At 42.6% G+C, this 27,374-nt stretch overlaps 1 protein-coding gene across 6 annotated transcripts in view; it reads left to right on the top strand.

The window, feature by feature from the left end:
* The window catches only part of SGCD (sarcoglycan delta), a 253,138-nt gene that overhangs the window by 213,246 nt on the left and 12,518 nt on the right, over positions 1 to 27,374 (top strand). For all 6 annotated transcript variants that reach the window (XM_009285792.2, XM_009285795.2, XM_009285797.2 and 3 more), the window contains one exon: positions 6,707 to 6,779. In XM_009285792.2, the coding sequence (XP_009284067.1) occupies positions 6,707 to 6,779 (73 nt within the window). The remainder of the gene's footprint in view (positions 1 to 6,706; positions 6,780 to 27,374) is intronic.

Below are 27,374 nucleotides of genomic sequence, written 5' to 3'. Positions count from 1 at the left end.
TTTTAAAGCTAGGAATTAAAAGAAGTGGTCACAAATCATTTCTACCTATATTGTATTGGATTTGCTTCCTGGACATATGTTTGCACAGACACCTTTCTGAGACTGTCACATATTACCCTGATGAGACCTACAGAGCAGAGAACCTTGTCAGACGGATGTTTTCATGAACAAATTGCTGAATGTGTCCTGGTCAAGAATAGTGGGAATAGAGGTAGTTTATGGAGGTCATCAGCACACTATACATTGCCTCTTGACTGTAGCTAGAAAAAAATCATAGCAAATCCTTCTCCCCTCATTTGCACAGTGCTACTTTAAGGCAGAGCACTAAAGAGAAGATACACTTAAGCCAACTTAATCACCAAGATCGTCACAGGGCTCTGAGACCCTAATTTCATTATAAAGCAGTGATATACAACACTAAAGGTGTACTGTGGGTCTGGAATTATTACTAAAAGAATACACAGAGTGGGAAAGAAATGTGTTGTCTAGGAAGAAAAGAAAAAGGAAAGCGGGGAATAGCTAACCAGGTGCATCTGCACCTGAGCAGAAACCTGATTTCTCTCCTTCGCTTACTGTTCACCCCCAAGTGCTGTTCAGCTGATTGCCACCTACCCTTGACAGCAGGAGCATCAATCATTAGTCTAAAAATACCTCTTATTGCATTGCATTTGAGCTCTTCTTCTCTCCCTTCCAGCTGATAGCAGTAGAAGCCTAGAGCAAGTTTCGTGCAGAGGGAGCGGTATGTGATCAGTATCTTGGCACGGTGGCTGGAGCCCAGTTCTGGCCAGAGGAAGCAGAGATGGCCCTTGCCTTTGCACCAGGGAAGGTGCCAGGACAGTGTCATGCAGCTCAGGTACTTCTGCAGCACACAGGGAAGGCAAGAGGCAGCTTGGAAAGCTGAACTGTTGATGCCCACTTTTCTTTGGTTGGATTTGTTGCTGGTTAAGAAGATGCATGTTCCAGCTAAGATTTGCTCCCTTCTTGGGGCTTTCGTAACTCCTCTCTCCCCTGCGGAGCTGCTGGCATCCAGCCAATGTTGAGCTCACACCAGAGCCTTTGCCTTGGTGGGGTGTTAGTAATCTCCCAGTCTTTTCTCACAAAGCTCATGAGATTGATCAACCAACTCCACATTTGGATGAAGAGGGCTAATGCTTCAAAAGGCACTCTTCAACAGGAGGCTGGCAGACCAACGTGCACATACAGAACATGATGCTTCTGCTTTGTTTCAGTGTGAAACTGGGATAAAAAACTGCCTTGTTTTATGCTATGTCTTGGATTCATGTCGCAGAGCAAGATGATTGCCGAAAGCCCAGCCCACTGGCTCTTGTTGCTTCCATGTTGGAAACAGTGAGGGCAGATTGCTGTGCCAGGCACGTGCTCTGCAGCAAGAAAGGACAGTGTCTTCCTATGCAAGAGCTGGAGCTGTTCAGAAGATGCAACAGACCAGTGGCACTGGAGGCTCCTGTGGCGGGTGCAGAATGGGAAGAGGGAGGTGAGATGAGGTCCAGAAGCTGGATGTCGCTCCAGCAACTTGCTTGCAGTGGTCCAAACCGCAACCAGGCTTTTCTCCTGCATGTGGCAGTAGGCTTCTAAGAAACCACTAGTGCCAGAGAAAATGCAAACTCTTATTTGGCAGACCTGTTCTCATGCAGTCTTTCTTCTGAATCTCAAATGAAAGAAGAGAAAGAAACAAACAAAAAAAAATCCCCAAACCCTGAAATTGAACCGTAAATGTTCCCTTGCCATAGGACTCTTGATTTTTGTTCTTGCATGAAGTGAACACATATAGGGGTCTTTGACATTTGTGCCCCCACACCTTATGCAGTAGGGGGGGGGGGCGAAACCACTCTTTGAGTGAATCTTTATGATGATTCAAAACACTTTAGGTAGATCCTGTCATATGCTTTATAAGTTCCTGACTGATTGTGTGGAATTAAGTTATTGGGCAGAGAACCAGCTAATGGAAACACATTGATGAAATCATTTTTGAGGGACATTAAATGGAACTTAAAATAAAGCTGAAATGGCTTTATGGATTTTTCAGTCAAACTGTTTATGAACATTTATCGGTGGTAAATTACACGGTGTCAGAAGAGGGAATCAGTAGGTACGGCTTTTAATAGAAGCCTCTCTGATATAATACTCTGAGAAAGAATAATTTATTGCCTAGGGATGTACAGTATAGTATGTTTAAATACAAATTATATGATTGTTTTCTCCTAACTGTCTTTGGCTGTTTGCAGGTAAGTTACCCTTAGCAGCAGCAAAGAGTCTCATAAGATGAAAAAAAAATATTTTCAGTACTTTGCAATGAAATAGAAATTTTGTATTATGCATTTTTCATGGTAGATAGTAAATGTTTTGATAACAGACAATTCAGGAAGTAGAAGCTGTGTTGTACAATAATAAATTCAATTTACATTTGCTTTATACTCAGTAAAGGGAGAAGAGGGATATAGTAGCTTTGATTGAGAAGGAAGACTGTAGCAGCTAATTTTTGAACTGTTGGAGCTGTGCATTGATACCATTTGCCAAAACCCATCATTCCTCAGGTAGAGGACAGTGAAAATAAGACTAGGGGAGTGCAAGACTAGAAGGCACTTTCTGGTCCTGCAAACCTTGTCCCCTGGTTTTGAGGCGCCACGTCTTATAGTAATGAATTTGCCAAATCTGCTAGATTGTCTGTCCCATCTAACTGAAAAGCTCCCATTTTTGCTCCTCTTTTGGCTAGAAAACACTTACTTTTCTTCCCAAATATAGTTGGGACCAGTTTATTGCCACTTGCTCTCATGCCAACATTGGCCTAGAGCCAGTAGTTGTTTTTCCTTCATGTTATTTATCCTCCTAATGTATTTATACACAGCATTCATATCCTTCCGTAGTCATCATGCTGCTAAGCTAAAAAGCCGACTCCTTCCAGTCTTCTTTTGTAGGATAGACTTTTTCTGTTTGTGCAGTCATGACAGTGTTTCCTTTCTGTACACTTTCCTCACTGGGGATGAGCTGGGGGCTACATAGTAGTTCAAGGATTCACTGATGATTCTTAAAATAACGTGATTTTTTTCATGTTCCTGTTAGACTTGCCTCTTACCTTTCAGTTTAATGTCACGTTTGCCTTCCCTTTGGCCCTGTCCCGCTGCCATGAATCATGAGTAGCACTCAGCCTTTATCCAGAGACATTCCCATCCTGGAAGCATCCAACACAGACAAGAAATTTTTACTACTTTCTAAGAACATGACCTTGGACTTCATATTTTCAAATTTCACCCTCTCTCTCTTCTACTCCCTGAGGTCAAACATTTGTTTCTCCATGACATCCCAGTTCTCCTCTGCAGAGCCAGAATAGCCCGATTCAGTGTCAACAGCACATTTCCCTCAAACATTTGTTCTTTTTTTGCCAAAGCCTTTAGTAAAACCACTACATGAGGTCACTTCCTCCAGCCTAATGCCTTCACTTTCAACGCCATCCGACACTGATGATATCACAGCCTGGCTAGGGACTTCCATAGTGGCCAAGAGCCAGACTTTGACACAAATGTCCAGTATAGTTGAATCTGTCCAAGGCAGTTGTTTCCATCGGGAGGCACTGCGGGAGCTGCTGATCCCCCAGGCAGAGACCGAGACTCTTCAGCGTAGAAGAGAGAGGACTGGTGGGAGTGGGCACATTTGAGGTCTATAAAATTTCCAGTAGCACAAAAAGAAGAGGATGGTTATTTACTGCTTTTTGCAGTCCAAGGCAGAACAAGCATCCAGTGAAATCATGAGGCAGCAGGTTGAAACCAAAAGAACTTATCCAGAGTAATTCATCTGTGAGCCCCCTGCACAGAAATGGGGACACTTAAAATGATGATTAGGTGAGGTGAGGAAAGCTTATCAGTGTCTCTCCAATGCCTGGATGACACGGCCAGCTCAAGGAGTCCCTCAGCTGCTGACAGCCAATGTCAGGGGAGGGATGTCTCGGTCCCGGTCCCGAGGCATCCCCTCGTGGCTGATGTCCTACTCAGTGACAGGGACAGGTGGCCCTTTGGGAGATCTTGTGTTCTTAAAACAGAATAATAAGAAATTATATTTTCAAGGCAGGAAGCCTTATCAAGGCAGGTAGCATCCACTTCTAATTCATATCAAAGGAGAGAAACAGAAGGATATGGAAATCTCATTCCTGTTCCCAGTGCATAAGGGACTCTTCCATGGATCTGGGAATAAAGAAGACAGGAAAAGAGGGTTTAAGAACTGTGTGTAGGGAAAGGAAAACAAGGAGATGGAGGAAAGGAATAGCAGGCTTTTTTACTTTCAGCCTTTCTGAATTGACTGCATTGGAGTCTTCGCTGGCTTTGTTTCCAAAGTTGCTTCCTGCATTGAAATTAAATAATGAAATCCTGGAAAACCCCAGGTCGTTAGAAATATGCTAAAGTTTCTCCTTATTCTGCAGCATTTCTGGTTACGTGCAGATCGTTATTTTGGGCTTTGCATAACTTAAGTAGCTGACAAAGTGGGTAAAAATGAATTCAAATTACCAGCATAAAGTCACCATTTAAGCAATACAGGTGGAAAGGGTTTTATTGTGTAGATATGTGCAGGCTGCGACTTTTGCTAAGTTTTATTGCAAAGCTAGTAGCCAAGGCAATTGTGTGGGTAAGCAGAGACTTAAATCATTTGTAAACTGTTGAGAGAGGACGGATCTGATAATAATAACCTTCATGGCTGGCAAGTTACAGCTGCTTTTGACAACTTGTAATGATGAAGGCTTATAGTAAAGTTAAGAGCTATATATCTGTATTGTGTCATAGGATCAATTTCAATTCCCAAGTATAAAGCTTCAAACTTTAGACTGCTTTTATCATCTTTGAGATTACTTTGTTTTTCTCTAGGTTAAAAAGGAGTGGGGTTTTTTTATAAATGTTAAGAATGCTTATTTTCATTCTGATTTTTTTTCTTTAACACAGTGGGACAGCTTAGTTTTAATTTATTTCAGTGCAAAGAAAGTGTAGTCTTATTGAAGCCACAGGTGTTTCTCACTTATAGCAGAAGTTACAGAAGGATGTTGTGTGAACATGTTTTGCATCATCTTAGAACATTTTTTTATTCTATAGTGGTGACTTCCAGACTGCACATAGGTAACAATTATGATAGCTCGTGTTAAGAGAGATCTCAAACAGTATATGTAAAAGGTCTCATCAGGATCTGTAGTTTGCACCAATAGCTTTATCAAAGAAAAACTTACGGAAAAAAAAAATGCCACTGGTGCTGTTTGCATGCTGACACTGAAATTGCCCTGATGAATACAGATAATGAATGACTAATTGTTCACAATGCATCTGAACACAAGACCACAGGTCTAGATTTAGGAATATAGGTCATATTTGCTCACTGGGTAGGTAGCTATATGTTAGAGAACATGAACATTAATTTCTAGTGCACTGCCGTGTGTAAGGCAGTTAATACCCGTCTTAGCTGTGTTTCAATTGGAAGTTTCAAGGGGAGCGAGAAAGTGACGTTCTGCAGCACAGAGCATCAGTGACAGCACTTGGGGACTCCTGTGCCCCAACAGAGTATTTTAAAAGTGGAATGAGTTCAGAAAAGAGCAATGAGAAGTCCAGAAAATCTGCTTCACAGTGAATGATTCAGAAAGCTGTAACTTTTCAGAGAATAAAAGAGGCGGTTGGGGTGGTTGGGTCACCGTCGGTAACTACCTACAGAAGGTGGAGGGTCTGCTCACGCAGGGCCAATTGGCTGGCACGCGAGGGCACGAGAACCTTCAGTGGCTGAAAGCTGAAGTGAGACCAATTCAGATTAGATGCACATTTTTAAATTAGAACAATTAGCGGACGGGCTTACCAGAGGATGGCATGGGCTGTCTTTGTCTTAAAATAATGAAACTGGGAGAGCACATCTTTCTAGAGAGACACAGCATGGCTCGGTCACAAATACGGACCCAATGCAGGGATGGCTGGGTGAAATGGCCCAACCTGGGCTATGCAGGTGGTCACGTAAGAGGATTGCAGTGGCCTGAAACTTAGGAAAGCTGTTCATGTTGCCTAGCAGTTTACAGCTCACGATCTAAAAACACTCAACAAATGAGGATAGTGCTGCCTTCCCCACCGTCTCTAAGAGAAGGGGGAAGTGAGCAGAAGTTAAATGACTTCTGGGTCACACTTCAAACCGGTGGCTGGGCTGGGACTAGAGCAGAGCCTGCTGCCTGCTTGTACTGCATTTCATCAGGTGGACACCTCCCTCCTTTTCCCCAGGCAGGAGCACAGCCTGACCTGAGAGACGTTTGCAGTGATTGACCCAAAATTTGGTTTTCTCCTTTGAGTATCTCTCAGAGCCCAGCAAAATAAATAATTTCATGACATGCATCCGGGTTCATTAGTGAGGGATGTAGCTGGATTAGATGCCTGGTTACCAAGGGGGTATCTATTCCAAGCTCCCTGCATCAGTTGGGTTAGCAAACACTTCCTACAGTCAGGGCGCAAGCAGCTGCTTTTACAGCCAGAAGTGCAGTTTACAGGCAAATCCCGGTTGCAATCAAGGCAACCAATTTCAGATGATCAAGGTCTGGCTTTTCCTGGGGACAGAAGGGATGTGTGCAAGAGAGAAATGGGGGCAGGCGACGGGTTAAATTGCACCTAGGTATGATTTGACAATCACTCCCGATAACAGCTTATAATGTTTACAATTTGTCTTCTGTTTTGTTTTGTGATTTCAGGAGCAGAAGGCACAGTGTTCCCTAAATCTATAGAAACTCCCAATGTCAGGGCAGACCCCTTCAAGGAACTAAGGTAAACTTTGGAATATGGTTTAACGGTAACTCAGTGGCGCCTTGTTGGAGTTGTGCGTACTGCTGGGCATCGTTTCTGCTTTTGCATAAGAGCTTGGGGGTTCGCTTTGGAAGGCATCACCGAGGGGATGCCATGGAAGAGAAGGGACCTGCTGTGTTTGCATGTAGTATGACCGAGCTAAAGGCAATCACGGGTCATGAGAGCATAGTTTCTCCTCTGTAACATGCTCTGCTTACCCTGGGCTCAGCCTTTGGAAAGAAATAGGGAAATCTTTTCCTGGTTGTGCAGGCAGGTACTGGAGTCTGTGCTGAATTACAGGGAGTAGCAGCAGGAAGGATAAAGCTCTACAGCATTATCTGTCTTGCAGAAATGCAAACCCTCCCTGACCTACACAGAGTCTAGCTGTGCATGCATGTAACTCCTGACACTTGCAGAGATGCCTCTTGCTGACAGCAGTGTATCAGGAGGGAATAAACAGCACATCTCCTGAGAACCAGCTTTGCCCTCAAGCTAATGCTGGGCATTATATTTATTTTATATTAAAAAAAAAAAGTGTGGCACTACAGGTTAGTTTGGATGACTAGTCTCTGAAAAGAGACTAATCATATGGCCCAATTAATTATTGACTGAATCTCCTGATAACTTCTGACCAAGAGGGCTGTTGGGGTTTGCCATCAATGCTCCAATTATCCTTCCTTAGAAAAAGAGAGAGAGGGAAAAGGTGAAAAAATCTCCAGGACATCTTGTCCTTAGGTCTTGGGTTGAAAACTCTCCTTTCCTGTAAACTGCTGGGGATGAAGCAATCTTCAGACAGCTGAAGTTGTCCAGGAGCGCTGCAGATTTACTGCAGATGCACCAAGATGGGAGAGGACCTCTCATTAACTCTCTCTGCTCTGATACCAGGGATAGTTATGGCCTAGCTAGATCACCGTGGAAGATGAAGAATATCCTGGTTGCCTTCCCTTGGATCTATCGCTATCTTTCAGTTTCTCTCTGGAAACGCTCTAATTGTTCCCATTTTGCACTATGGGGATCATATGTCAGACAGGAAGTGCAGTGGTGGTGTGATTCAGTTTGTTATGAAAGTTTGTTCTCTTTCTCCACGCAGTGACTTTAACCCTGCCTTGTGGTTTTCCCAATCTTGGTATACTTCCTTTAAAAAAAGAGGAAACGGTCTTTGCTCAGCCTGACATGCAGCTCCAGGGTCTGCTGTGGAGGAAGGAGCTCCAGGAGGGCAGGGTGCGGCGGTGCAGAGCACACGTACCCTCCGTTTCTCCAGGCCGAGCAAGCAAACAAAGCAGTCAGCGGGTGGGTGGATTTGTAGGTGAGGTTCAGGTGACAAAGACTTTCTGGCACAGCCCATGTTTGCTGAAATTTTCAGGAAAAAAAAAAAAAAAAGCAAGATCGTGGTTAAAATATCCAATAGCATCTAAGTAACTTACAAAACCAGGTCCCATTTTCATTAGTGCAAAAGAGATGCAAGATTTAGGTCCAAGTTTGTGGTTACTTAGGACTTTTCTAAACATGAGAGGGGAATTTAATCCAAATAAGTGTAGGGTGTCATATTACAGGGGACAAATGTGAATTAAAATGGCCTTAATCTGATTGAGTATGCTTCTGTTCCAAAGAGAATTAAGCTAAATGAAATTGAAATAAATTAATGGCAGTATCCATGGGAGGGGTTGATTCAGTATATTTGATCTGCTTTAAATTCAAGTTGTTATTTCACTTCTTTTATGTAGAAAGCTGTTAGATAACTGACTTCCTTTGAAATTAGTGGACTGGCTAAAAAAAATCCTCCAAAAATCTGGTGGGGTTTTTTTCTTTTTCTTTTTCTTTTCTTTTTTTAAGGGAAAATCATTGAATAGGATTTACTTTGAAAAACAAATGTCCCACAGGGTCCTAAAACATTTTGTGTGCTTCTGAAAATTTCATTTTGGCAAAAATAAATGTTTTTCCCACCACCCTGAGAAGAAAAGAGCCAATGGTGGTACTGTGTAGAAAAAGCAAGGTTTCCCAAGAGCAAATGCTCTATTCCTCCTCAAACCGAGAACCATCCATCTCTCTCTCTACATGTTGGAGCACTGGCTGCTGCTTCGGTAAAATGGTGCCTTTTGGGTGCAGTACAGAGTTAATAGAGAAAATAATCTTACTCTGGGGGGACATTTTTTGGTCCCTTCCTATTTTGATAGCAGAGTGTGTGCATAAGGTGTCCTTTTGGCCTATTTAAAAAGATGCTGCAGTGAAATGGGACTGAATGAGATGGCAGCCTATGAGTCCCGAGCTGTCATACATTGCTAGGAAAGCAGCATTGTAAACATGCACTCAGTAGCTGGCTTGACTCTAAAAGACCTTTTTCTCTAATAAATAGTGCAAACTTTCTTTCTTCCTTAGGCTGAAGTTCTCGGGGTGGGAAAGTGCACATTCAGCTATTGCAGGCTGTCACCAGGTGCCACCAACCTCCATCGCTCTTCCTAGACCAAATGGTTATGATTAGTTACCTGATTTATCCATTTGCTCTTTTCAGTACCATACTGACTCCCACTTTTTCGTTAGGAGACTTCAAAATAAGGTGACAGCGACTGTCACTATCGGAAAGAGAGGAGACCAACTGCTCCTGTCACCACTGAGAGTCAGACCATCTGTATGTCTTCTTTCCCTTCCTCCTCTCCTTAACAGACAGACTGATTTCCCTGGCAGGATAGGCAGTATGCCATCGTGCCAGTCATCTCTGTTTCTTTCCTTCTTTTCCTCCCATCTCCCAAAGGCCTTCAGTCATGCCCATGTGTCACGAAGACTGACTCGCTCCAAGCAACAGCACACACATTCTCAACAGACTTTCTGTCCCCGTTTAGCTGATGAATGGTCTTCAGTTCATATAGCCTAATTCATTTATTAGTAACCGGCCGCTCTACAAGGTGGTCACCATCCTGGAGAACAGACAGGGTGTGGTCCTCTTTTCTGAGTGCTCTTTTTAAAACACTTTTGTTTGTAATGGTTTAGATGGAGAAAATGCAGGTGGCAATATGTGTGTAGCTTTTTCCTTACATGCTAAGCCCATCACAAGGCTGTAAGAATTGGTTTGGTGCTTGTTTGAACCAGGTCTGGACTTTGCTGCTGAGTCTTCTGAGGAGATGCTCTCCCGTGCTGCAGACAGACTCATGTGCCCTAAAACAATCCTATTCAGTATTGGTTGTAGTAGGAATGCCAGAGCTCATAAATGTCTTGTTTAGTGCAGGGTGTTATTAACGGTTCATGTTTCCTATTTGGGATCCAGAATATTCTTTAATAACGATCTAAGAACTAGAGATGGTTGAAAAACTATTTGATACACTTCTGTGAACATTTCCATGTTTTAACTTATTTAAAGTAATTTTAGACTCTTGAAAGTTTTGGTAGTTGTTCATTGGGTTCTAAACTGGTCAAAAACAGTAAAAAGGAAAGCAAACATTCAAATTATTTTCAAATTCTTGGAATGTTTAACATTGCCATTCAATATCATCCCAAAATAGTTTAGGGGGAGGGCTTGGGAAATTTGTTTGGACATTGAAATATTTGTACTCATCTGCACTGACTCTTTTTAATGCAGGTTGGTGTCTTTGACATATGGTAATGTGATTGCCTATGTATAAAAGTTGAATTCAAGATGACCTTTTCTCACTGGATTGTTTTAGTAGCACCCAGGTAACTTGGTAAGAGCCTGTCTTGAGAGCCTCTCCTTGACACTGGCAGGAATCATCTGCCTTCCTCAATTTATCTTCTTCCAAAACGCAAATATATGCCAAGGAGGCCAACAAGGTCAGCGCTTTCATTGCCACTGACATATCCTCCAAGGCGAGGGGTAAGGGCTAGACTAGCCAATGAGTAAGGAAGAAGGAAAATAATTTAGGGGGAGGGGATTAAAAAGTGGGTGATCCAATATAAGAAAAATTATCAGGAGGATATTGTTAAACTGCTACGTGCTGGAAGCTGGGAGGGTGTACGCTGGATGGGTGCTGTGTATTAGTATCCATCCTGGGCTCCTGGTGGGAGCAGGTCCCTGGGCGCAGAACTAGCGTAGGTGCCTCCCTGATGGCCAGGTCATGCTGGGCAGAGGCACCTAGAGCGAAGAAACCTGGTTTAGGGCATTTCTGTTCCCAGAGTTAAATAAAAAGAAATCAGACAGCATGAAATTCACTCCATGAGGGGCAAGCACACACCTGGAATCCATCCACAATTATTGTAGGTTAAAAATGCACTAAACCGCTCATCCAAGGCCAGGAAACCAAGGGATGACTGTTTTTCCTGTAATGCACAACTATAGTTAAGGGAGAATTAATCCCTTGGGCTTGAAGGGGTAATTTTTGACCATAGTTAGTTATGAAGCACTGAAAGTACCAAATGGCAGATGAAATGTACTTGCAGCTTGATTTTATTAGTGCAATTCTACCTTACCATGTACAGTACTGAACTATCCAAATAGTCCAAGTGAGACCTATTGTAACAAAAAGCAATTTAAATACAGTGCTCAGCTAATGTAACAATACTCATTTTGCAAAACAATAATTCTTACCAAATTAAGGTTTCTTTCAGCTGTGTTTCACAAGGCAGCAGAGACATTTTCAATAAGTATGAACACAAATAATGTTTCTGTCTAAAACCCATTACATTAATAAAGATTAAGAGAACAAAAATTAGAGGAAATGCAAAAAATGAATGGTATGAAAGAGGAAGTAATTGGTGGGAAGTGGAAGTCATTTATAAAGACTAGTGTGTGATACTGAAATGCTGTTTAGTTTACAGCAAACACTTGGGGTTTCCTGGGAGGTTTCAGCAAGGGAAAAATGGTCAATGTAGCCTTGTATCTAGCTGGTGTTACTTTCCGATTGATTTACCAGAAAGGATGCCATTCTTTTCTCTGTTATACCAGTGCAATCCTGATAATTTTGGTAGTCCTACCAGCTTAAAAGACAACAGACTTTTGCCTTGGGATGAGCTTTACTTTCCACATTGTAACAAATATAACTATTTTTATATGACACAGATGGGTTGTATTTATACGACTATCTCCACTAAAGCCAACACATACCTATTAGCGTACAACTAAAACGAGAGAACAGGTTCCTGGTTTCTAAACTTCAGGCTAATTTAAGTGGACTCTGATGAGTTTCTTTTGAATGGCAGAGGTCCTCATCACTCTCCATTTTCTAATCTAGGAGACCACGTCTGATCTAACAATTTTCCCGTGACAGCTGAGGCTTCCTGAAATGCTTGCTGTTAGATGAGACTTTCTCAGAGCAGAATTCGCGCTGATTTCACAGCCATGGCCACTTTGCTTTAGCCTTTCCTCCTGTTGACATCCCTTCAAAGCTGCTGCCTGTTCATCTATTATAGAAGACAAGCCACAGCCCTCCCAAATCAAAGACAGTCTTTCCATAGGCTTCTTGGGGGCAGTGTATTAAGATGTCTTTATACCATTGGATACAAGGCTTGGAGTTAAGGAGGCAGTTGATTGCTGGGGCTTTGCGTCTGTTAAAGTATTTCTATTGTAAAGAAGAGGAGAGGGGAGTTGCTGTTCCCTTTCCTTACCCTACCAAATATTCTTCTAATGGCCTTTATCTCTTTCACACCCAGCACCAGAAAGAGGGGATTTAGCTCTTGGTGTCCTTTCCTTCCCTGTTTTTAGCAGGTGAAGCCTAGATATGGATCAGATGCTCAGGAGGCACATGCCTGGGAAATGGCAGGGGCGTTGTCAGAGCTTTGCTGACTTATCCCAGCTGGATAAATCACGGCCCTGCCCTGTTCACAGTGCTGCTAATAGGATCTGTCCATAGACAAGCAGATCCTCTTCAAAGAGGGCTAATGGACGGTGAAAGCAGGCTTGACAGGAAGGGGAGCTTGGCATGAAGGTGTTTCAAACACGGTATATTGCTGAAGTAAAAAATGAGATAAGCTCAAGCTAGGGAAAAAAGAAAAAGCAGTTGGAATTTGTGGTTGAGCAGCCTGCAGTGGGGTGCATGGCTCTTCCCAGATGCACTCGTGTCCCCTGTGCTGCAGGAACACATGGGTGCGAGAGCGTGCGTATTCCACCAGAGCTACATGGCACTTCAAGTGAAAACAGAGGAGTGGGAACAGGGAGGTAAGGAGGCAGATTTCTAAATGAAATTACTCCCAAATGGCATAGCCTATGGGATAGGGAGCAGTGGAAATATCCCTCTCGTTTGGTGGTTGGTGGGAGGATACACAAGACTCCTCTTCTTCTGCATATAATTAAGCAGCATAATCACAACCGGAGCAATGGTTCCAGACAGAGACCAGTTTAACTTTTCCTGGGCCCTGAATAAAATACAACAGCCTGGTTCATTATTCTCTTTCTGCATTTATTCTGTAGGGATTTCCTAATGCAAACAAAGCCTTTTTCTGGGAGATATTAATCATCAATCCTGACCGTTATCTCAGATTGAATATCTTTCTTGTATACAAGATCTGTATCCTGTCTAGGTGTGTTGCGCCCAGGATTGTCATTAGCTTTCAACAGCAGAATGTTGCTTGCTCCATAATCAGAGCATTCATCTAACCTTCGAGTGCCGTTCACAAAGGTGTACAAGCCAGAAGTCCTCTGGGACTTGAGAGAAACCCTATCGGTGTGACCAATCTGTACAGTCAGACATGCACGTATATGCATTTGAATAACAAAAATGTGAGCTTTTTTTGCTTTTTTTTAACTCTCTGTGCAGCACACCGCTAACCTTGAGTAGAAAATAGATGCTAATAAATGCGAGGTCTTAAAAATGTGAATTATAGCCATTTCACACTCCATGGCAGACTCACACTGGTGAAATGGCTTAATACTTAATTACAATGCTTGTCCTTCTCTCAAGTGCAGATTACATTCCTCAGATAGATTTTCAAATGACATCTGTGGAAATAAGTTGCGAAACTAATTAGTTATTCATATAATACAGAATATTGACTATGCACTGATTAAAAGGATGTGGTGACACATCTAACATGTTGTATCTGTCTAGTAGGTTAGTCTGCTCCCTGAGGTGGTATTTTTTGAAGGTGTTGCAAAAAATGATGAAAATACCCTTTAGCCTCTGGAATGCAGATGTTTATAGAAAATGTTGCCTTTCGTTTACATTTTGATAATGATTAAGGGGGGCTACCATGTTCTGGAGTGGCATACCTTACTGCTTGTGCCCTGGGAGGAATACCTGGTCTGCAGGCTCTAAGGGCCATTTTTGGGGTGTCAACTGTAGTAGGATTTGCAGGTTATTGACTAACTGCAGCCGGTAAGTGTCCTAAAAGCATCATTAGACAACTACCCAGAGAGGAGGGCAGGCAAACCAGCGTTTGTTTCAGTGCAAGTCAGGCAACATGTTCGCCTTGCAGCAGAGTCTGGCTAGTGCTGCTGTCATGTAGGGTGGTTGGGAGATGCTGCACCATGAATCAGTTGGTGTGCTGCTCTGGGATGCAGCATTTGTAATGCTCTGTGAGAGGCTCAATAACTATTGTTTTATCATAACATTTGTACTTGAGATAGATGGAAATATTTGTACCAAGGATATTGAGCATGAAATACAGAAGTAAATAGAAAGGTGGCAATGAAAACACCTTACCCACCTATCACTGTGATCCCAATCCTTTGCTATACTATGATATTTAGGATGTAATCATGTTCAAAATGACTGAATACCTCAGAAGAGAAGAAGAGTTTCCTTTGAACACTGTTCTTATCTTAAAGAAATGAGAGAAATGTAATCCGCTGAGCACCATCTTTGCTTTTGGATAGAAAAATACATGGTTTTCTCTAATATTTCTCTCTATCCCTTTATACTTCTCTCCAGCTGCGTATCTTGCATTTCTAAAATCCAAAATGAAGAGCAAAACAGGCAAAATAAAAATCTTTGCCTTACTCAGCACTCGGTACCTGCTTTTAAAGAAGGACTATCTCCCTGCTGAGACTTCGCACACGAGCCTGGGAGCCCTCTGGCAAACAGAGCTCCCCGCGCCCGCAGCTGTGCAGAGCCCAGCACGGGAACTGCCGATGGGGTTACGCCTGCTGAAAAGCAGCAGCTAATGAACCAACTTCCTTAAAACCGAGCGTTTAACACGGACTTCTCATTAACCTGGCACAAAATAGGGAAGGACAGTTGAGGCGCTTTCCTGTCCAAGTGAGGAGTTCCTCAGGGTTTTGTTTCCTACTGCCGTCTGCTGATGCTGGAGGGTTTGGCTGTATGAAGGCAATAATACTTATTATTTAGTGTGAGTGAGGTACTTCGAGCTATACAAGTCCACTGTGTTTAAAAAGGACACATTTACAAATACACTAATTGTACTTCGGACTGTAGTCAGGAATCAATAGCTGTTGCATAGCCCTATTAAAGAGAGGAGAAAAATGTGTCCATAACTATAATGGGATCCTTTCTTTTGAAAGCAGTATTTTGTATACTTATTAAGAGAATCATAAACATTCACTGTGCCTACAGAATCTTTATTCTGAATTTATGTTTCATGTGGAATACAGTTGTTTTCTCTAGGCCAAACAGGAGTAGCTATGTCATTTCCTCATGACTTGAACTGATTTTATCTTTTTAATGTGCAGTGGCTGCTGCTGCTCTACTCCTCATGTGTATTTTGCACTATGGATTTATCCCGTGGGTTATTGTGGCACCTCTGGCTGTTCTGAATAGTAATAATTTCCAACCGAATAGCGCTGCTGAGTTCATACTAGAGGAATGTCACTCCGTGCTCTCAAATGGTGTTTGGACTCAGCACTGCCTCTCGGCGTGGAGGCAGCACATGGCTAATGAGAACCCCTTTCTAAATATGACTTGACAGTCAAACCTGTGTCCCTCTTTGGGCACCCCTGCACAACCCATAGTTCCCTCCCTGGTCTCTTCTTCATCTCGAAGGATAATAATATATTATTAGTGTGTGAGCATTAGCTGCGTGCTGCCATGCGCTTTCTGGGCTCAGCAAAAAGTTGGGTCAGCAACGTTGGACTGGAGGTGGTCGATGACCCATCTTGCACCTTTCGCACGCTCATGTCCCATGAAGGGATGAAATGGAAATGCAGAAGCTACTTGAGCCGGCAGCGCAGGCAGAAGCTGGCAGGTGGTTCCTCTTTCTCTTCTCCATCTTAGTAAAGTTGAGAGCCTGTGGACTTCGCCGCCTCATTTCCAGATTCTGCTGACACTTCTGAAGCTGGCAGTCCCCTGCTCTGGTTCCCAGCTGAGTTGGCATTGGAGTGACTCACTGAAAAAGGCAGCATTTTTTTGAGGCCAAACCTGTGAAAGCACCGTATTAAAGGTGGAGCATTGCCGGTTTGAAAGGCAAAGTGGCAGCTGCCGTTTCATCCATCAGCAGAGGTGGCTGCTATAAATACATACCTCAGTACATACACACGTCTTTGCTGGCAGGTAAAATAACACCGTGTTTCACTTCAGCTGCACAAGGACATTGTGTCCTTGGATAGAAGAAGCCAAACTTACAAGCATGTTGCACACGGTGTCATGTGGCTTCGGGGCCATGCAGGAGATGAGGAAGCAGAAATGTGATTTCAACCCAGTAATAGCCAAAAAGCAGGTGAGTGGCTCCAAGAAAACCTGAAAAAACACGTTCAGAAATAAAGCTCGGTTCTCTAGAGAGGAGGAGCAAATCTCCCAGGGGTGGGCAGTAGCTGCAGAAGGAGAGGAGCTTTCCCCCAGGTTAGGGTAACACGAACGGGTGTCGGGCTCTTGGGACCCTCCTGGCAGCTGTTTTGCCAGCTGAAACTCAGCTGCAATTCTCTGTTTCTCATGTTGAGTTGACCTCGGTTCATGAGTTACCTCTTGCTTTTCACAATACAAAAACAGATTCTCTCCCTCTTTGCCTGGTTTCATGTCGTTAAGAACGGTTGTGGGAAGGCTGGCTGAGGATGTGTTATAAAGTGACAGGGGAGAATCAAGCAAGAAAGTAAACCAAAAACACCCCAAACTTACGCCATCAAGGATCATAAAAGAGGTTGTAAAGCAGAGGGGGAATGGCCTCCTGGTGAGTTTGAGAACAGCTGAGAGGGCTGGATAATGAGGGGATGTGCTGCCGTAAGGAGATGTTCCCTGCCAGTGAACTCAGTGAAAATCTGCTTATATTTGATATAATAAGGGCAAAAAGCAAGACACAAAGGGTTTATGCTGCTAGTGCTGAACTGTGTGGCAGTGATAAAAATGTCATGTCCTGTCCACTTCCTTAAGTATTAACATTTTAAAAGACAGAGAAAGAAGTAAAGTGTCAATTTAATCTTTTTTATTAAGGATTTGGTGTCTTAACTTTAATGAAGGAGTAATAAATATAAATGGATATTAATGGAAGGTTATTAGAGCTGTTCATTTTGATAGAAAATACGCAGTATCTTCTCGTGCAATGCCAGAGGTTAAAGATTATTATTGCTTCCTAAGGTTTCCGAAATTAAATTCTCTCTCTTATGACCCACAAGGTATGATTGAAAATGTGTGCATGTGAAATGGTTTGTAATAAATTCATATTGCAATAGAAGTCTCTTTAGAAAAACAGGCTATCTTACAAGAATCAGCTGAGGAGATCTGTCTAAAGATGGAAGCTTTGTTATAAACCTGAAGAATTTTGTTTTGGAAACTCGAGTGCTGCCAGAAGGATCACCTGGAAAGCACAGAGAAACTTGTGGAAAGGTCCTGAGCTTTCAGCCAGCAGTTGAAACCCAGAGTTCCCTGGCTTAAAAACTACTTGACTTGTAACAGGCTTTTATCTGGTTTATACACTTCTAATTAATTACAAATGACATTGCTGACAGAGCCTTTTAGGGTACAAAAATTAAGTCCTTCGTAATTGCTCTTCATTTCTACCTAAAGCCTCCAAACCTCCCAGTACCAGATAATCAATTCTTGTTCCCCTGGGGCAGAAGGAGCTGTGCTGGGAGCACAGTGGAAAAAGCCAGTCCCAACCGTACGGTGCCAGGAGATTTGGGCAATGCATTTCTGCTTCTCACCAAATCCAAACCTTTAGGTGTATATCATACTGCATGGCGTAATTCACTAATACTTTTTGAAGTACAGAAAGTTTGGTAATGTGGGATTACCGATGGGGTTTTGGTGTTAGTATTAATAGGCTAAATCCTGTAGCCAGTGCTTTGCCTTTATTCAAAAAAGTTCCCATGAAGTCATGAGGTAATGATGCCCTTACACAGCACGTTATGTCCCTTGATCACTTCTGTATAATTCACTTCAAGTTAATGAGGTCTTCTTGTAAACACACTGTATGCATTTCTGCATGTGCTGCACATCTGGAAACAACCCGGGTCCTGAATTCAGCCCTGGGATCTGGTAGCTGCCTTAGCATGGGACTTGGCCCATCTATGCCCTGCATAAGTCCATAAATGCTCAGTTTTTGCTATATGGGATCAAACTGATTGTATCAAGAAGAGAGTAATTTATCACTCACTCAGGCTCACCACCATCAGTTCATGCCTAATTCTTTGCAAAAAAAGGTCTTACTGAAAACACCAAGGGCAATACAGCTAAAGAGAGTGGAAAATGGAACATTAAATCTCTCGTAGTCCTTTCCTGCTCTTTCCTGCTTAGAATGTGACAAATTTTCTAAAACAACCAATAAATATGTTGATTTTATGGGTTCTCAGTTGAGCAGTGGGATAGCATTTAATCTCTCCATCCATTGGCATTGTTTTGAGCGGTGAGAGAGGACCAAGCAATGACTTTGTCAGAACATTTTGTCGAGTTCTGAAGTGCACGGCATTCAAGCAACGTCACACCAGGAGTCTAAATCTATGAGTCTAGAGGTTAGTTACAGATAGGTAAAAATAAATCAAGCAATAAAGGATGCCTATAAAAAAGGATGCTGCCTCTTAAATGAAGACACTTTAGAGTTCATCATAAACCTCTGACATACATTCAGTCTCTCTGTCTGCTGTCACAGTCTGAAATATATTTCAAGGTGCCTGCATATTTTATGCTGTAACCTCTAATAAATCCATGCACATTTTCAATGATGTTGCATCATAGCTGGTGAACTGATGTGACTTGAAAGGGGAAGCGGTGTCAATGCAATGGGAGTTCTGCTGGCAAAGGTGCTCAGATACAGATTAAAAGTGTTTCTCTGACTCACGCAGTATGTCAAAATGTCTGTGCAATACCAAAGTGAGGGCTGGGTTCATAATCATCTCTGAGGAAGCTTGCCTCTAGCTGGATGCCAGTTCTCTGTTTCTGAGTGAAGCAAAGTGCATACTATTTCCTTAACGTCTGGCTTTCCTCGTCCAGGCTGTGGTAGGTTACAGCCCTAGCTAACCTGCCAGTGTGACTGAACTATTCCACAACAAATTAAATGCTTTTTTAGATTTGAATTTCCAGGGAAAAAAAAAATATAAACAAAAGAAACATCTTTGACTGCGCTTTTACTTCTTAGCTTCCAGGAGCTAGGCTGAAATTTCAACAGATCCACCAAGTATTTGTATATAATGGTTCTCTTGCTCCCAAGTGGAGTTTATGGCTCTTTTGAAAGAATGATTACAAGAGTTTTGTAGGACCAATCTTAAAATTGACCATCCCTTCATTTGTAGTAGCTGTCAGGAATTAACAGTGTCGCATTGATTTATGGAGCTATCCAGGCCATTTTGTAGAGCTTCCTTCTTTTCAGAGATGAGTATTCTGGGAAGCTGCTAGTACATGTGTTATCCATCAGGACCTGTCAGCCACTCTCCATATGGTTTGCTGCAGTCAGAAAAATGCAAAATTCTTCTTAAAAGTGTCATTTTCTACAGTTCAAGAAGTGCACTTTCTGAAAGAGAGATTAACAGTGAAGCAGAGCAGGCAATAATTATTATTAGTCAATATTTCTGAAAGTAACTTAAGACATTTGAGCACCTAATTTGAGAGATTCATTTTTTATAATGCTTGATTTTTCAGGGTATGATGGTCTATGCTGTATAAATATCAGGGGGTCACAAGCTGGTCATTTTAAAAAAGAATGTTGGACAATTCTGGCATTTTCTACTTGGTTAAAAAAAAAAAAAAAGAGGAACCAGACTTAGAAAAAAAATAGCTGATGCTTTAAGTGCTTGTGGCCACTATAAGAATGTGCAGACTTTGCAAATCTGACTCAACTACTTGAAAAATGATGGGATCTACTTTCAGTGAAAGGCTAGAGACATACAGACGAGACCGGGATGATCAGTTATCGCATGAGAATAGTACAGCGTGTCCCTGTGGGGTGCCACTAAACTTCTCATAAAAGACCATGTAATCTTGACTTCAAAACATGTCAGAATTAGCATGTTTTTTTAACACACCTATGCGTATATGTGAAAGTGCTAATGGAGAAGTGGTGTCTTGTACTACTTCTTTTATTGGCTTATCTGTTTTCTTTTGGCATTAAAGTTACCACAGTACCAAAGTCTGAAGAGTTATGTGAATTGGAGACTTTAGATAGTGTACAAAGTGTATAGACAGGTAGATTCAGTATTACTTTCCATCTGAATAATTACTGATTTATCCTGGATGGTAGAACAGCTATTTTCCATTCCAAACCTTAATATACTCAGGGAGATGGTGAGGCTGTTGTGTTTTTCAGGGTTATAACTTTGAGTGATCTATGGGCGATGCTAGATTTGACCATGTGTAAATTCCATTCTTCTGTGATGTGTAAGGCCCTGATTGCCGGGGAGTTAATGAAGCTGCGTGTGGATGGGCAGGCAGCGAGCACACCACGCCGTGCTATTGAGCCAGTCACTCAGATGTACTCTGGCAGCTTTGCCATTAGCACAGCTCAGCTTTTCCTGCTGTGCACTCTGCTAATATAAATATTCCTGAGCTGCTTTTATATATACTCAGGCCACCAGCATGTGCCTCTACTTTTTTCCTGAAACCCTACCATTTCTTACATTGAAATAGGAGAGTTTAGAGCTATTTGAGTTCTGTTTCTGTATTCACAGCACAGAGCGCAGTGAGAGTGAGAGCTGGATGTCACAGTCGCAGGACAAGCTGCATTCCACTCCCCAAGTGCATCCACCAGGTCCTTACCCTTTTGGAGTGGGATGCCAAAGGTCTCCCATTTCCACACCAAACCCTGTGACAGCCCTCGGTGCACGATGCAGAGCACTATAGAAGTAACCACGCTGGCTTTGGCATTGGAAGAGGGACAGCCCAGGTACCTGGCAGCTTTGCCTGGGATGATTTGGCCTCCCACGTTGTGTGTTGCTCCACGTAGAAATGTTCTCCGTGCATCAGCCTTGCCTGCTCTGCAGGTCTAACTGAGCTCAAGGGATGATGTTCCTGTTCCTCAACAGTAAGTGTGCACAGCACAAACGTGACAGGCCCCGCTAGTAGCTTTGACATCTCCAGCAGCAGAAAGGACTGGTAAATTTGCCTCAGAAGAGCTCACGGTCTCATTTGCCAAGCCCGGTGCCTATAGTATAGCCTAGTTCACTCTCTCAGTGGAAAGCAAATAGAAAAATCATTTTCACAGTGCCCAGCAATGTTTATCTTCCAGGTTGGCTGGCCTGCAGTGACATTAGTGTCCCCAGAGCTTCTGAACTTAATCATTTCCAGTTGCTGCTTGCCTGCTTGAAGTGGTCTTAGTCCACCCTCCAGTGTGTTCTTCCTGCCAGTCACTATGGGAACAGCAATCAAAGCTCATATTTATGGCTCTGTAGATGTCCAAGGTCACAGAGCACAGGTCTAGTGGGAACAATTAAAACAGGCCTGTCCAGTTATATCTCTTTAAGCTCTCCTCACATTATACCTCTAACTAGAGCAGTAAAGTTAAAGCAGCATGACTGTCAGGATGTGACTGCTTTATAAAAGATATCCTTTAGAGGAGATAAAGATACTCTGTATACTGTCATCTGTAGAAGCATACTAGGAGTGTAGTCAGCATCGCTGGATAAAACCTGCCCCCAGGTGTGACTCCGCTACACCCTGCCAGAGCCGGCCGTGCCCCGCAGCCCCGGGCAGGCATTCCCGCTGGAGGAGCTCGGCTCTCTGCAGGCTGCAGGAAAGCAGGTCCTACCTCGTCCACCACAAATGCTGCCGGGATGGAGTTGTTTGAACTCTTTTGAAGTGGCAAAGGATGTTTGTACTGGTTTGGGGGGGTTGTGTGGTTTCAGTGGCTTTGCCCTGGGTACTCCATTACTGTCATCACCTATATCTAAAAATTGCAAATGTTCGGTTTTAGGGTAGCAGCAAATGTTGTTTATACCTGCTGACTTGCTCTATAGCAGTACACAGGAAAAAAGAGGACTGTGGGAATCATTGGAGTAAGATGGAGGGAAGGACTGCAGTGAACTTAATAATATGAGGGACAGAAAAGTCATTCTTTCACAATTTCCAAGTTTTGTGAGAGGCAGGTGTCTCCCTCTCCCCTCCTGTTTACGCCAGTCAGGTTCTATTGAGAGACCTGTGTGATGGGACTCATGATCCCATTGTCTGTGTTTTACTGAGTCCAGGGATGAAATAGGTTCCTTCTCTTGAGTGTTAATGTGGTGTGTTACGTAAGAATGAAAATCGTTTAGGCCAGAAGATCCAGCAGCAGATACTGCGTGAAGATAAGATACAGTTACCTCCTTCACATGCAATGGGCACAGGAAGATGCAACACCAGAATTTTAAAAATAGGCCATCAGGCATGTAAACATCTTTACAAATGTCCAGTCTTTTCTAATAGTCCTATTATTTTAAATATTTTCCTTTCCAATTCACAGCTAATTGAGTTTGGGTAACCAGAGCATGTTTGGCTAATATTTTCTTACATAGGATTAGTTCCTAAATGCTGTAGATGAAATGAGTTCTTACTGTGCATAATACTGTGTAGACAGCGAAAGAGAAAGTCCTTGCACCTACCGTGTCTTGAGCAAACAAGAAAAGACAAAAGGAGACCAGGCATAACACGCTGAAATTACCTTTCTGGTGGTGTGTAGCAGTGCAGGGGCTGAGGCAGGAGAAAACCGAGGTTGACTCCTGTTGCCTCTCATCCACTTCTAAATTGCTTTGAAAAACAAATATCCACTGCCACAATAAACTGGGATGCTGGGATGTTGCATGGACATGAGAATGTGTTTTAGAACAGCAGCTCAGAAAACACCAAAGTTTCCATTTTGAAGCTTTGGACTCTCAGTATTAAACACTTCCCTGGCATGTTGATGTACTGCCATGGGTTTGGGGTTGTTGGTTCTTCACCTTCCTAAATCGCAGCCAAATCTTGGTCAATATTTGCATCCAACTTGAAAAGTTGTATTTTGATATCTGGGCAACTTGACGTCTGATCATGAAAAATGAAAGGAAATATTGGGAAAATCTGTGAGTCATTAATGTTGAGAATGTTATTTACACGTCTTGGAAAGGAGGGGCAGGAGGTAACCAGCTTTGAGTGCCTCCTCCCCACTGAGGAAATTTCTCTGAAGGAAATTTTCTACTGTATTTCTGTGACACAGATATGTAGATTTCTCTGAGCTCTATATGGCAGGCTTGATATTCAGTGTCAAAACAAGTGATCTGTTAGGTTGACTCATTCCAGTGCTTTATCCCAGCAGTGATGCTGGGTAACGTTAAGTGGTAGCGGTACCGGTTTGGACTGGAAGGTCCAGTGTTGAACGTGGCTCCTCAGCGTGGTGCATGGATGTGAGACAAATGTCCTCATTTTCTTGAGGCCACAAAGTGAGGACTGGGTTCGCTATTCCGGAACTGGAATTAACCACTCCTGACTGCTGGGACATGGGGGTGTTACAAGGAATGCTGAGTTTCGGTGTTCCCCGTGCTAGGGGTGTGATGGGCCAGCCTTAGCACATAGCAATTCTCTGTCTACAGGAAGCAGGTGACATTTGGAAACCTGGCAGAGTGGCAGCTTCGAATGGTAGAAATCAAGACATCTCACGTACCTTTTGCTTGAAAGAACAGAAACACACCAGCATCTTAAAGAGAAGGGAAAAAACATGCCCTAACTTCTGCCCTGCCTGGCTCAGTGGTGGCTTTGGTTATGGACACAGGTGAAGACCATGTTAGTAATTTTCACCGAGAAGGTTTTAGCAGTGGTGGCCACCCACAGAAAATTGTCCATATTCCACATGCACCGGAGGAACCCAAACAGCGTTTAAGTTCCTGCCTGTTTTATTTTCCCTCCTGCTGCCTACCAAGCAGACAATCAATATATAGTGTTAATATGACTGCTGAGAGATACCATGAGGGTGCAGGCAATTCAGAAAAAGCAGGGAATTCCAGGAAAAAAAATTATGCCTTACAGCTTTGATTGTTGTTGATTTCGAAGGCCGTAAAATAACCACAATTATTTTTTTCTCTTGCAATGTTTCTTCATTATTATTACTTTGTTTGGCCATGCAAAGGAAAAATTAAGGTTGATTTTAAGGCCCAATTTCCTTTTCCATGTTATGTTTCCAAGGTAACTCTATTGACTTCTTTTAAAGGCAGTACTTGGGAAGTCAGTGGGGTTACCTCTGTGTACCTGGGGGCACTCCCACCACATGGAACCATCTGGTGAAGTTCCTTGTGGAGGTCATGGCTCAGGGCCATGCTCTGCAGCGGAGGTGGCAGTCTGCTGTAGGAAAGTTTTCAGATGAGCTGGCTTGGGTACTAGGAGAAATCAGCAGCAAAGAGTTGCCTGTATCACTTTGCCATGTTGGGGAGAATTACTCCTCCTGGGCTGTGCTGAGCCATCCCCACCACCGCTATACTGCAATAAACACAGGGAACACTGAATGCGCTCGCACATGGTCACAAAGGCAGTTCATCACAGGGCTGGAAATTGAATTCCAGTGCTTCAACCACAAAGCCAGTCCTCCTACCTGCCTGCCTCTCTTTCTAAAATCAAAATAAAATAGAGTAAAATGAAATGAAATTCCCAGATAAAAACTTGTTCTGGGAAGTGGTTATGCCACTGAGTGGTATGGAGCGCTTTTCTGTCATCAGTTCATTTTTTTTTTTTAATCCATTTCATTTCACCAATTTGACCTCTTCCATTAGCAGCTGTTATCTGCTCTTTGTTATCTGCTAAAAGTCCTATAAAGGGAGGTTATTACAGTCAAAACGCAGACTTGCCCAAGGAAAGATGGAAGGAACCTCATGGAAGTCAAGAAATGCTGAACTTTTTCTCATTTTGCTGTGGTTTTTTTTTTTTAATCCATTTCATTTCACCTCCATTTGACCTCTTCCATTAGCAGCTGTTATCTGCTCTTTGTTATCTGCTAAAAAGTCCTATAAGGGAGGTTATTACAGTCAAAACGCAGACTTGCCCAAGGAAAGATGGAAGGAACCTCATGGAAGTCAAGAAATGCTGAACTTTTTCTCATTTTGCTGTGGTTGACCCAAGGAGCTGGAGAACAGATTTCTATACTTTAAAACAAACAAGGTCAACAACCTACAGCATGGATGCCAGCGATAGCACAGTGGCACATATCAAATAGCATAAGCGGAGCCAAGAGAAGGGATCACAGCTTCTTGAGACGAGCACCTGTGAGCAGCAGTGCTTCATAGCTCCCAGTGCCCGCCAGTTCCAGGTGGAGCAAGACAGGGATGTTCCTGCCCTACATAGAGGTGGGTTCATGCCAATATGGTCATCTCCCAGCAAATGATGAATTGCCACCACCAGACTCAGCCTCTCTTTAAGTTAAGAAAAATATCATCTAGCATATCTCTCTTGAAAGATTGCCAAACCTTACCTTAAAACATATGTTTTACTCAGGAGTGATTATATGCAAAAGATAAACAGAAAACAGTTTCATTTTTAGTTGAAGATAAATTGATGCTAAGAATTTGCAAAACATCCTATTCCCAGAATTAAAGTAGTCCCTTTGGAGACATCTCTATATTCTCTTTCAGCAAGTTGGGTTTTTTTTTTGTTTCCCGATCTCTCTCTCTCTCTGCTCCATTCCTCCCTCCACCCACCCACACAATCCCTTTATTTTCTTCTCTGCACCGTTTCCCAACCTATTTTCCTTTGCATATTTGAAAGCAAGAAATTAGTTGGAAATCTCAAACAGCTAAGATTTTCAGTTCTAGACTATCAAAGAGCTTTGAGACTAACTTCTTCAAAAACTCCCCATCCCTCCCATTGCCCTGCCAAACTCCTCGGTGCCGAAATGGCAACCGGTCACATGGAGGAGCGCTGGGCCCCACTCTGTCTCTGTCCTCAGCAGTCTTGCCCGTTCCTTGGCTTTTTTCTTGGCATTCCTCCAGAGAAGATCTGTTCATTTTTCACTTATTTGTATTCTCTACTGCACATTGTGAGTTGTACACAGGAAAATTTTCCAAATTGTCAAAATAGGTTACAAAGCAGTGCTGTAACGGAGGGAATCTTACGTCAGTGGATACTTATTAAAAATTGGCTGTCTTGTTAAAAGGAAAGTTTCAGTTCAGCTAGGTTTGATACAGTAATGAGCAACTGACTTCCAGGCTGGTTTATGCCAGAAATCAGACTAGACACTGGTTATCGCCCTATTCAGTGGTAGTATCCTGACCTAGACAGCATCTTTTGTCATCCCTCTTTGCTATCCCAGCTTTAGCAAGTAGTAATAAGTGTGGAAAAAGTTAGGTCAAATTTAGTGATTGCCAGTGGTTTTGACCCTGTAAAAGGTATTTCTTCGCACTGGAGCCAAGTCCTACATCTCTGTGCATGGTCACAGTTGCTTGTACAAGGAAGTGTGTGCGTGCTTGTGATTAAGAGAGGCTGTTTTGTGTCTGCCAGGCAGCAGAGCAGGGAATTGCAGCTGGAAGTAGGAATTGTGCCTCTAATCAGGGAGCAAGGCTGTGAACGAGTGGTCTGGAGGGTGAAACACCTCCTTAACTCTGAGCAGGAGCCCAGCACATTTGAAAGGAGAATGGTGCAGTATTGTTGCATAATAATGGGCTGGATCTGAGGAGTTTGGATCGTTTCTGTGGCCTTATGCATGCAAACATACAACTGTATTGCTGGTGTAAATTGTGACTGTGAAAGAGGCCACAACTTTGGCATGTGCATCCCTTTAGATTTACAATTTATGCATATTTACCATTTTGTGAAGTATACTGGGGACAGCAAATGGTACATCTTCTGCATAAAAATGAAAAGTAACTGAAAACCTGTTATATGCTCTATAGAGCTCTGATCAGAGGGGGAAAAATAACTATAGATTTGTGGTTGACAAGCTTCAGAAAAGGTTCAACAGAGTGTGAAAATTGACATTTAGCAAATAGCAATTCAGCCTTCATTTTTTGTGAAGTTGCTTGAAATAAACTGCAGGTTTTAAACAAAATGTTTGGTCAGTTGTTATATTGGATGTTGCTTGTCTCATTACTGCAGTTAATTAAAAGGGGGGACAAAAAGTCAAAGCCAGAGTCGATAAGTTTGTTAATAAAGATTTAATTTGGTGGAATCATTATAAATTGACTGTACAATGAATGGATATGCCACAGGAGTATGAGTGTCTGAAGGTCTATAAATGGGTTTTCAGAAATAGCCATCAGGTGGTGGCCAATTTGTCATGCTAAATAAGCTCTTCAAATCCACTTAGGCAAGTGTGTACATGTTTCCAAAGGGTATCACCAAGTATATAATGCATACAGACACACCTTTTTTTCCAGCAGGTTTTTTATTCTAACAT

Source organism: Aptenodytes forsteri, unplaced genomic scaffold (assembly GCF_000699145.1).
Source record: "Aptenodytes forsteri isolate BGI_AS27 unplaced genomic scaffold, ASM69914v1 Scaffold54, whole genome shotgun sequence".
Classification (NCBI taxonomy): Eukaryota; Metazoa; Chordata; class Aves; order Sphenisciformes; family Spheniscidae; genus Aptenodytes; species Aptenodytes forsteri.
This window is presented reverse-complemented; position numbering and strand designations above follow the sequence as displayed.